The 12,181-nt window shown below is 37.7% G+C and overlaps 1 protein-coding gene across 1 annotated transcript; it reads right to left on the reverse strand.

Moving 5' to 3' along the window:
* Positions 1 to 1,877: 1,877 nt before the first annotated feature.
* LOC107090061 (intercellular adhesion molecule 1-like) lies at positions 1,878 to 9,937 on the reverse strand. The gene is made up of 7 exons (XM_015383221.1): positions 9,798 to 9,937; positions 6,500 to 6,656; positions 6,339 to 6,414; positions 4,679 to 4,817; positions 4,270 to 4,602; positions 3,430 to 3,513; positions 1,878 to 3,309 (listed from the first exon to the last, which is right to left on the reverse strand). Exons 1-7 carry the CDS (start codon positions 9,850 to 9,852, stop codon positions 3,239 to 3,241), a joined length of 915 nt encoding a protein of 304 aa, XP_015238707.1. The 5' UTR covers positions 9,853 to 9,937; the 3' UTR covers positions 1,878 to 3,238.
* Positions 9,938 to 12,181: the final 2,244 nt, after the last annotated feature.

The raw sequence follows: 12,181 nt of genomic DNA on the forward strand, positions 1-12,181 counted from the left end.
ATATATATATATATATATATATATATATACAGTATATATATATATATATATATATATATATAAATGAGAAGGGGAAGAGCTGCATGGTGTTTGAGGGCTTTCACTTTTTAAAATCAGAGTAGATCTTTACCATTTGTGCCCACTGAGTTTTGACACGGCTCAAAAATCACTTAATATGATGCAGTTGATGCATAAACCTCCAGCTTTATTGTAGCTCATACATTATTGAATAACAAAAATCTAATGGGTAAAATGTTTTTGTGTTTTATCTACTCCCAAGTCGTGTCTTTACCAGAGAAGATGCATCTGGGTGATGAGATTTGTGATGCGATTAATATGCAGTACAGTGATTGGGAGGTATGGCTGTGTTAAATGACACCCGTGTGAAACTTGTGTTGGTGTCTTGGGGCCCATTTCAAGAAGCAGGTTTAACAAATTCAGATTCAAATCTAAATTGATCTAGCCTAAAGTTGAGAACTCTGAGTGTTTGGTTTCACAACCGCTGCTATCAATTAGCAAATCAATTTTTAACTAGGTCCACTCAAAGTGCATGCGCAACAGGTATGAAAAGCCATTATCATTGGAGCACCAATTCGATGAGTCACCATGCCAACAGGCAACAGGAAGTGCCTAATTCACCCCACTGGAACTAGAGATTTTAATGCAAAACAAGAAGGAAAAAAAAAAAAGGGACAATGTGTTTAAAAGACGTAGAAACAGCACTTCAGCTACAAAGGAGAAGATTGTTGCTCGAGTTAATTCATACATTTATTTGAAGTGGGCCGTTTTTACATTTATTAAAAGCACTCTCCTCTCTGTCTTTTCCATTTGTAGATCACTAAAATTAATTATTTCTGATCAAAACCACACTCCTTAGACTGGACTATAATATATTTTATAAATTACAAAATTATACTATTAAGAATTAAGTTTTATATATCTAGAAATGTTAAGTCATTTTAAGTGGCCATTCTGACTTTTATCAGCTTGACTGTAAATGCATTTATATGTGAAGATTTTTTCATAGTTAAAATAATACAGATGCTGACCAGTAATATTAGGAATATGGAGATCTGAAATTAATTTCTAGACAACCTAATGTTTATTCTAGATATGGAGAGTGACATTTTGTTTGAAATGGTAATTTAGACAAAACCTTTTTTTTTTTTCAAAATGGCTTGCCACAGGATATTGTGAATGATGATTATTTCTTGAATAGATCAATACCATACCAACTGTATTTATGAAGCACTTTATACACTGACAAGACCAAGACAAGTGCTGTACAATCATAAAATACAATGCAATTATAAAAAGGTATTTAAGTGAAAATTAAGTCTTAAAACATTGTTCTAATATGTAAAACCTGTGCATCATCTCATTTGTCCCTCCTCATTTTGATTCAGTCTTCTTTTACACAGTAAGGTGGCTGTTTGCAGCTGCGCTTCAGATGTTATCATCCCAATAAATGGTTGTGATTGGCGGCTATCAGTCCCATAGGAGGGCTTCAGATTGTGCAAGTAGGCACAATAGCTTGTTATGGAGTGAATCCTAATCCTAACTCTAAAGTAATTCCTTTTCGCTCATGGAATTTGTTTGATCCTAAAATAATTTCAGTAGTTCTTCATTTACTGTTTATATAGCTAAATAAAAATAAAACAATCTGCTTCTCGCTCATATTAAACAAACTTATGACAAAAAAACTGACTAAATCAGGAAATAAAACAACATGCTTTGTTGTAGGGAGAGTGGAGACAGAGGAAACTGAGTTCACTAAAGAAAACCTGCTATCGACCAGGTTAGCTCTGAAGAGAATGTTGCTACAGTGACTGAAACAGAGTTTGACTAAACTCTCTTTGTGAATTGGAAAAGTCAGAGTTTCCCGGTTTTCAGGTTTAGAAGACTTAGAGTTTTCGGTAAACCTGCTTCATGAAACGAACCCTTGGTGTCTTTTTTTAACCAATCACCGTGAGACTTGTTTTTTCCTCTTTGTATTTCTGCAAGATTAGTTTTTGTTCCTCAGAGGACACATACGGCGTTCTCCATTCTGTGCTCCGCCCCTTTATAGGGGTGTGTTCACAGATTCATGATTAGTTGGGTCTACTGTAGTTAGTGAGTTGATAACCAGGTTTGGGGTACTGCTTGGCCTGATTACCATTTTTGTGGATACCTTAAACTGGATAGGCTTGGAGTAACCTGAAAGAATGAGCTCATGTTGTTGTACGGACCTCTGGTGTTGGTCCACTGTTTTTTCTGAGCTCTAATATCAATGCAGCGGTCTTCCTTGGAGGTTTTAGAGCACTCCATGCCCCTTGCTGCTGACCAACTTTATGGACATGCAGATTTCATTTTCCAACAGGACTTGGCACCATCACACAACATTACCATGGACCATGGTATCCCTGTTTTTAATTGGTTAGCAAACTAACCTGACCTTACCCCATAGACAATCAATAGCAGGGATCTCCAATAAGATCTACCGTCCTGCAGATTTAAGATGCATCTCTGCTCCAATCAATCAAATTAAATGACTGAATTACCACTTCAGCATGCCATCAACTTTGGCAGAGGCCTATTAACAAGCCAGTCATTTAGCAGAGATTGAGCAGGGATTTATCTAAAGCCTGCTGGACGGTAGATCTTAAGGCCTATTTTTGGAGGCCCCTGATCTGCATGGTATTGTGAAGAGGAAGATGTGATACACCAGACCTAACAATGCAGAATAGCTGAAGGTCACTATCAGAGCAACCAGGGCATCATCATAATGTCTAAGCAGTACCACAGACTAATCAACCCCATGCCACATCGCATTACTGCAGGAATAAAAGCAAAAGGAGCCTCTACTAAGTGTTGAGTGCCGTACATGTTAATACTCCTACATATTTAGTTGGTCAACATTTCAAGAAATCTTTTTTTTTGTCTAATTTTCTTAGACTTAATTTGCAGCTTTCCTTAGCTGTCAGTTATAATCACCAAATTAAAAGAAACACTTGAAATATATCAGTATTAGCGCAGTATGGTTATAATGAATAAATATGATATACAAGTTTAAACTATTGAGTGGGATTACTAAAAAAAAAACAACTTTTTCATGATATTCTAATTTTATGACCAGGTGGGCTTCCATTCCAATAGTTGGACATGGAAAACAAAGATGATGGATCTTCTGGAATGTATTTCCCAAATCGGGATCAGTCCAAACCAAACAGTCATGAATCAGACTGTGTTCCTTCAGCTTTCAGAGTCCATTTATCCAGTAAACAAGAGGGACAATCAGTAAGAAACCTCCTCTGTAGCTGTTTGTAGTTCCTATAAGAAAGAGCATAATTAAAGTAAAATACCTATTTTTACAAACCTGAAATTCTTAGCAGGAAAAAAAATTTAATTTCAAGAATAAAACATTCAATAAAATTCTTATTGTAAACCTACCACTTCCTTCTAATGGTTGATGGTTTGTTTTTGCCTCATGATCTTTCATTGGTCGCTCTATTTGATAAGTAGGTTCTTGATTCCCTATAGAGGAGAAAAAAGGCTTTTAGACATTATGGATATAAAATCTATAACCCAAAGCTTTTAGGGTTATGGACTTTGTTTGCTGTAAACTCTCTATAACCACAAACTATGAAAAATCGTCTACTCACCAAATACTTGCCATGATTTTAATTTGTGTTCATTTTAAATGCAATGAGACAAGAATAAAATAACAGTCTATCCGGTGGAAAATCTCCAACATGGGTTGCAAAGAATTTCTTTTTCTGAATTATAAAAGGTTTAACTAATATTTTTATATGTATTCAATTAATAATTCAAATATCAGGGCTTATGATTAATGCTTTAAATTTGTAATAGCAAATTATTCTTAAATTGGACATTACCATTTTTCCTAAAGGGAAAGACTTGGACTACATAATTTAATGTTTGAACAGACCACACAATACTGGTAAAATTCAAGGTTCATTCCGTTTATGTCAAATTGTTACCTGCAAGTATTATTATATAGTAAGTATTAAAATGCTGGAATATATATATATATATATATATATATAAAATTTTTAGCTCAAAACCTCGCATTGTTTGCATATAGCGGCATTATTAGCTAATCTGGTTAGAATAACTGAATGCTACACATTTCAGACTTTAATTTATAAAATCAATTTACCTTGTCTCTTGTTATTCAAACGGTGTATTTGTAATAAAATTCTAAACATTCCAGTTCTGCTTGTGAGGCTCTCTTCAATGAGATTGTTTTAAAAGATGAGCTTTACTCACAGATGACCACTGCAGTGAGGTTTTGAGATGTCTCCACTGGAGGTTGCTGGGGTCCTGCAGGTCGCAGATCTAACTTGGCCTCACACCAGTACTGACTTCCATTGTCTCCTCTGGAGGGAATGATGTTCAGAGTGAAGCTTTCATTTACTGGCTTCTTCTCTACTTTGCTGTCAGACTGGAGCTGACCCAGTGGGGTATGTCCCCTGTAGAAGGTCACCATGAGCTTTGCCACTGGTGCAACATCCTGAACTGTGCACTGCAGAGTGTACTGATGCTGCTCCACCATAGGGCCGGTGTGATTCAGAAACTGGATGGAGACTCTTTTTGGTGGGTCTATAATGGCAGGGATAGGTCATTTACCTTAAAGTGTCACATTGTTCTCACATGTTAAAATTAAATGGTAACTTACTGTAGACTATGGAAGGAAGAGAAATGTTGCACGGCCCTCTCAGGTCAGAGGCTGCATAACATACAAGGTCGATGCTCCACTGAGTCACACTCTCCACACTCCACACCAAAAAACTATCAGTAGTGGGCTCTGTTAATCCCTGTGTTGGCATAAAGTTACAAATATAAAAAACTAAGGAGCTTTTTTTAGAGAGAGAGGTGGAACACAGTATCTGTCACTGCTGCAGTTCTGTGTTATCTTTCATCCAGATGTTTCCTTTCTCTCTGCAAATTCTAACCTCATTTAGACATGCAAGCTAAATCCTTACCTTACTGGAAAATAAAAATGTCAAAGCAAATTCCACACATCAGATACATTTTTAAAGTACAGTTCTGTAAAAATGCCATGGCTTCATTTCAATATTTCAGGAGATTACAAAGATAACCAGAGTAAATACAAAATCTCCATATGATACATTCATTAAGAGCCAAAGTTCTCTCTTTGTCTTGACAAAAAGACATTTCCCCTGAAACTACTGTAACTACTGGTTGCACCACCCTTGTTTTAAAAATAGTCTCACTGGTAATGAGGATTCTAAATCACTGTGGACTGCAGGAATTTAGTAGCATTGTTTAAACTCAGCCCACTGTAAGGTTATTTCAGCATAACTGGTCCCTTGAAGGCCCTGTTATGTCTACTTAAATCTGCGCTTTAAATAGAACATGCTAAAACATTTAGGCTTTTTTAGACATTGAGATTGACTTGTTGATGTGTTTTGGATTATTATTATTGTGCATGAACCCTAGCATGCTTAAATTAACTGAAAATGTTAGTTCAGCTTTCATAGTTTTCTGGTAGACAATAAAAATTAATTCTTCATTTAATCAAAGCATGCCATGATGATCCTGTAGGAGCAGTTCAGGGGGTCTAATGTTAACCACTGTATCAGATGAAACGGGAAGGAGTTGGCCCTGCAACCAGAGGGTTGTCAGATTAAGTCCTTGTTCCGACCTTGTTGCGGAATGACTCAATGTATTCCGCCATTTACACAAAACTCCATAGGATGTTTTTAAGTTTTGTATGTCAAATTATTTGGCAAATATGACTTTTGAGGTCTGTTTTTAATTGGAACCCTCCAATGAATAGCTTTCATTATATTTTAAATCATGATCACTGACCTTAACTGAGGCAAGTAAGGCCTCGGTTGAGACCTCCTTTCTGATTTGGGTTTTATTTGCTTTTGGAGTACCAAGTTGTTTTGGCATATTTGTATTCAATTATGTTATGATTATTAGAACTATGGTGTCTGGAGAAATAGATTTATAGTTTGTTGAATAATTTATCTTTAAAAGTTTGAAGATATGAGAGCTGTCTGTGATTAGACTCATGGTGCTTTTGTTTTAATTGCAAAAACCAAAAAGCTTGTTTTTATCTGTAAACAGCAGTATAGATGCTAATCCTTGAGTCTGCCTTAAACCTAAACCTCTATAAAAACAAATCAACTACAGCTATATATTTACCATTATATCATTGTTTGCTCATCAGATTTTTCACTTTTAAAATAATGTATTCTGAGGTTGTTCTGAAATTAAAACTCCTGAGGTACAACCTAAATTTATGATAGCAATTGTGTATTGTCTATACAGCATGATATTTTACCCCTTTTTTTTTTTTTTCTTACCGGATTAGATAACCAGCCCAGTAAAAAGTGGTCTTTGCTTGGGTTGGAGCAGGTTGCTTCTGCAGGATCTCCAAACCTAAAACATTAGAGTTTCTTGAAATGGTTGGAAATAATAGTTTCCTTTAAGAGCTGCAGAAGAACTGTGCCCTTTCCAGTCATACCTGACGACAAGAGCTGAAGGTGAAATCATCAGATTGCAGTCAACTTGGGCCCTCGACTCAGCAAAGCTGACTGCGGAAGTGGGAGGCGGCAAGCGGACAGATGGGAAAAGGAGGTGTGGAAGAAGTGAATCAGGAGTAATGAAAGGAGACGAGGTAGCTGAAATAAAACAGAGCAAGAGAAAATATGAGATAAGTCACACTCATACAGTACAGAAATCAAAGAGAGAAATTATCTAAAATTTTTGATTGTTTTGTCAAATTTTTCAAACCCCAAAGTGGACAAAACATCATACATCCAGCCATTTTCTGACACGCTTATCCTTGCTGGGTTCGGGAGGGGTACTGGTGCCTATCTCCAGCTGTTATGGGCGAGAAGCGGGGTACACCCTGAACAGGTCACCAGTCCATCGCAAGGCAACACAGAGACAAACAGGACAAACAACCATTCACGCACACACTCACACCTAAGGAGAATTTAGAGAAGCTAATTCACCTAACAGTCATGTTTTTGGACTGTGGAAGGAAGCCGGAGTACCCGGAGAGAACCCCCACTTATTCAGGGTGAACATGCAAACTCCATGCAGAAAAAAACCCTGGGCCGGGAATGAAAGCCGGAACCTCCTTGCTTGAAGGCAGCAGTGCTACCCACTGCACCACTCTGCAGCCTAAAAAAAACATTATACACCGTTTATAAATTAATTCAACATTCTAACCTAAAGGTTAATCTGTTAAAAGTATAAGTGTGCTGGTATGAGCAGAATGGTGAAGTCCAACCATTTGGATGGACTTTCTTCATATAGGAAACTGGTTCTGTGTCCCAGAGATGAAAGTTTTCTGGTGTGAAATGTTTGAGTCAACCACATAAAAGCAAAACACCTTGTGAAGACCTTGATATAATTCTGAAGAGAGTCTCTACAGTGAAACCTGTCCTGTATCAATGCGGGCTGAAAGGCCACTCAGCGAGGAAGAAGCAATTAGTCAGGAAGCAACACAATGCTACATTAGTTTGCAAATGACTGGGATAAATACTTCACATTGGGGAGACATGGGCTGTAGTTTCACTGAACAAAAAAAAACCCACATTTGGCCATGACAACGTTACATTTGGAGAAGTAAAACAAACGTCAGCTGAAGTACAAGGGGGGCAGGATTGTGCAATCAAAGTCACAAAACAAGCTTAAATTGGAATCTCACTGTATTATTCAATCGTGTGGAATCATTAGAAAAATCATCTCGATAGATCAGCAAAAGGGGTTGGGAAGAAACTAGACTGAAATAAACAATGCCAGTACCTCGTTTGTACTCCAAACGAGGTAAAAAGGTTTAAGGTCAAAACGGTAAATAACACAGAGCTCTGATTTCAGTCCCAGTGCAAATTTAAGGACAGAACTAAGGTGAATGAGGGGTGAGGGGACAAACCCCTTCTTCCAGGAGGAATGGGCCAAGAATAAAGCAAATGAAAAGAAGTCTAAATGTTTCTCAGAAGTCTTACGGATTAAAGACAAATCTGGTTCTCAATAATAATCTAGTTTAAAGTCCAACACACTGGGAAAAGTTATCAACCAAAAGTATACATGACTGTCAGATTTTCCATTATCGAAGTCTTTGTAATATATTAAGCATGAACACATGTTCATTCCCTGAATACAACAATCCACTTCTCAGTCTATTTATCTTGGCATTATGAGGCATGACCTCAGAAATCTCTTGCCTTTGCGTAATGCAGGCCAGGGTCAAACAAATGTTGCCATGTAGTGAAATATAACCCATTCTGTTAATCTGTTGTAAACCATTGTTTCTTCACACACTGAATACACCCAGCATGTTCCTCCGAGGAAGGAAGGACACCCTGCCCAAGTCAAAAGAACCTACTCCTCTTTTTGAATTGACCATTGTTTCAGTGAACCCCGAGGCTGGTCTCCTATCTGATGATCTCAGCCGCAGGAGACCTGCTGGCTGTCAAACGTATTGTTGTGGTTCCCTCTTTGCCAGCCTACAGGCAGAAGGTCTCCCCTAGACAGCTGAAATTTCAAACTACCACTTAAAAAAAGGAATTACACTTTTAAACGTAAATTTAAATAATTAGTGATGCTATAGTGATTGGGTTTCTTTCTAAATTAACCTGAAATTTTAAACTGAAAGTGCTCTCTCTTATGATAAGTATAAATTTTTCATTACAGCAAGTGTTGTAAGGTGAGTAGTTTTTAAAACCTTTTTCTTACGCTATTATTTTAGATCCATTTATACTGTTTTGCAATTCTAAAGCAACTAAAAATGTTTCGATATTAATATTCTAAATAGAAAATCTAAATTTGTTTAGAAATTTGTCTATTGATTAATTCAAATAAATGTTCCAATATAACCTTTAATTCCTTTGTTCTATTAATCTTTCCCCAAAATCTAGTGTTAAAGTTTAGATATGTTCAAATTTAGTTAGACTGCAGTTATACATCCATGCATATCAGCACAGTTGCAGATATTGGGGAGATAGCTGTTAGGAGTGTTGGCCTAGTGCAGCGGTTACCAACCTTTTTACAGTTGAGGGCTAATTCAGGGATACTGAGTCACAGGAAGGGCTACCAATACTGAACTATAAATTGCAAGGGTCAACGTTCACCTCAACTTCATACATTATAAACATATCTTTATCGTTTCTTTCAATTTAGACATTTTCATTTTGAAATCTCTATAAATGCTTAAATGCCATATATGATTAAATGATGAAATGTTCTATAACTGATTTAAAAAAAAAAGAGCAACAGAATGCAATGAAATTGCAAACGTAGCTCACTGTTGAGTCGTTCTATTTTCAGAAGACTCTAAGGGCACCCTTTGTAGTCCTTGAGGGCCCCTTGGTGCCCGCGGGCACCATGTTGGTGACCCCTGGCCTAGTGGGTTAGAGCAGTGCGCTTGTGCTCTGAGAAATTTGCAAGTATCTGGTACGATCCTCCACTCTGGGTTAACCCCTGATTGCTCCCTGGGCGCCGCACAATAGCAGCCCACTGCTCCCCAAGGGGAATTGTCAAAATGCAGAGAACGAATTTCCCCATTGTGGGACAATAAAGGGATTTATGTACTACCAATGTGCTACTAGTTGTGAGCTTTAGTTCTTCAGTCTGCTCAAAACCCATATAAAGTATATGCAGCTTATCAGTTTATTTGCAATCACCTGTTATGAAGGTGTGCACCTTACTTAATCTTTTTCATCCAACAAACTAAAATAAAATTTCTATACCCTGACCTTGTTCATGTAAGGAAATACTTATCATAACACTCTTCCCTAGGTCATTTAACTCACCTGAACCAATGAGGTGAATCAGCAGAAGCATTAGCGTCCATCCAGCTGCACACATCCTCCCCTGGTTTTCCTCACCTTCTGTTCAAAGGATAAAATATAGACACTTTGATTCTTAGAGTCTGATGCTTAATGCTGGCCTGGCCACAGACTGGGAGCTCTGAGAAAACAAAAGGGGTACTTCAAGCTTTTATGAAAATGTGGGTGTGTGTTTGTGTGTACTTGTTCTGCACTGATGATCAAGCAGTTCCTTTGCTCTGGGCCCTGAAAGCCACCCTGGGCGTTCTCTGTTGGTATATCAGAAGAGGAAGGAAGGGAGGGTCAAGAATAATCCAGTGTAATGCTGCAGCGTCAAGAGGAGGAATCAAGTTTGTCTGAGTGTGTTTGTTTCTGATTAACTTGAATGGACTGCTGATCAGCTCATAATACCAACAAATATTTGGATGTAAGTACTCTCATTCTGCTAAGAAATTGGATTTTAAAAATTACATGACCCTGTTTAAAACAGTAAAGAAAAAAAAAATTCCAGAATGGAGAAGCTTAATTCAGCACAAAATATTTCTCTATCTTAAACCAGTCACTGGTGTCAAAAATCTAATAGCTCACTTGTGTTCTTTTGAAACAGGGGCTCTCAGTGCTTGATATGTACAGGGCCTTGTCAAAATATTCATCCCCCTTGAACTTTTTGACCTTTTGCCACATTTCAGGGTTCAAACATGAAGATATGAAATTGTAATTTTTTATTACAAATTAACAAGTGGGAAAACTAAACTAAAAAAAAAAAATGGTTGTGCAAAATGATTCAGCCCCCTTGAGTTAATAGCTACCTAGTAGCGCCACCTTTTGCTGCGACTACAGCTGCAAGTCACTTGGGGTCAGTCTCTATCAGTTTTGCACATCAAGAAACTGAAATTTTCGATTAGATTCAGGTCTGGACTTTGACTAGGCCATTCTAACTCCTGGATATGTTTATTTGCAAACCATTTCATTCTAGATTTTGCTTTATGTTTAAATTCTTGTTGGAGGATAGATCTCCATCCCATTCTCAGGTCTTTTGCAGACTCCAACAAGTTTTCTTCCAGAATGGTCCTGTATTTGGCTCCATCCACCTTCCCATCAATTTTAATCATCTTCGCTATCCTTACTGAGGAAAAGCAGGCCCAAATTATGATGCTGCCACCACCATGTTTGACATTGAGGATGGTGTGTTCAGGGTGATGAACTGTGTTTCTCTTACACCAAACATAACATTTTACATTGTTGCCAGAAAGTTCGATTTGGGTTTCATCTGACCAGAGCACCTTCTTCCACCTGCTTGCTGTGTCTCCTCGGTGGGTTGTGGTAAACTTTAAATCATACTTTCTATGAATATCTTTAAGAAATGTCTTTCTACCATAAAGGCAAGATTTGTGCAGTACTATACGGCTAGGGCGAAAAAGAAGAGTTGATATCTGGGCACACTTCAAATATGACACTAAGGACAACAAGACAGCCTACAAACCGTGTGGAGCCAAAATATCCGGAAAAAACACCACCAACTTGAAACGGCATTTGCAGACGACTCATCCAGAGATACATGCGAAGGTAAGCATACAAGCTAAGCATACAAGGTTATTTTTTATTTGATTAACCGCCGTGTTTGCGCTAAACTTTCAGGGAGCAAAGCCACAGTTAATCTTCTTGAAATTCAAAATAAAATACATGTTTTGTATCTGTAACTGTTCAATCTGTGTCTAAATCTAGATAGATACTTTATTGATCCCTAAGGGGAAATTCAAGTCTACGTCAAATCTAGACTGAGACTAAACTAAGACTAAAAGACTTAAGACTAGACTAAGACTAAAACTCTTTTGACATTTAGTCGACAAAAACTAGACTAAGACTAAAAGATTTCAGATGACTAAAATATGACTAAAACTAAATGGTGTGTTATTCAAAAGACTAAGACTAAATCAGAATTTGCTGTCAAAATTAACACTGGTTTACGGTTATGGAGAAGGAGTTTGATCCAGGAGAAGCTGAGTATCCCAATGAGAGGAGGCTGGCAGGAGAGATTATGTGAGACATAGGCCCCGTCCACACGAAGTCAAACCCTGGCCTAAATTCACTAATTTTTCACCAAACCAGCCTCTCATCCATACGAAGCCAGCGTTTCGGGGGTCTGGAAACAATCTTTTTTTTTATTAAGCCTTCAGAGTGGGAAGATTTTGAAACGCCGTTTTCACGGTTCCATCTTTAAGCTCTGACCGCATTTTTTTTCTTGCACGCATGCGTCACAGCGTCGCCTCTAAACACGCATGCGCGACACAGTATCACAACAACAATGGCGCCGTACTGTGTTGAATGGTTGCTGCTCATGCTACTCACCCTGCTGTCGGGCTTACAAC

The sequence above is a fragment of the Cyprinodon variegatus genome, unplaced genomic scaffold (assembly GCF_000732505.1).
Source record: "Cyprinodon variegatus isolate N-32 unplaced genomic scaffold, C_variegatus-1.0 Scaffold278, whole genome shotgun sequence".
NCBI classification, from domain to species: domain Eukaryota; kingdom Metazoa; phylum Chordata; class Actinopteri; order Cyprinodontiformes; family Cyprinodontidae; genus Cyprinodon; species Cyprinodon variegatus.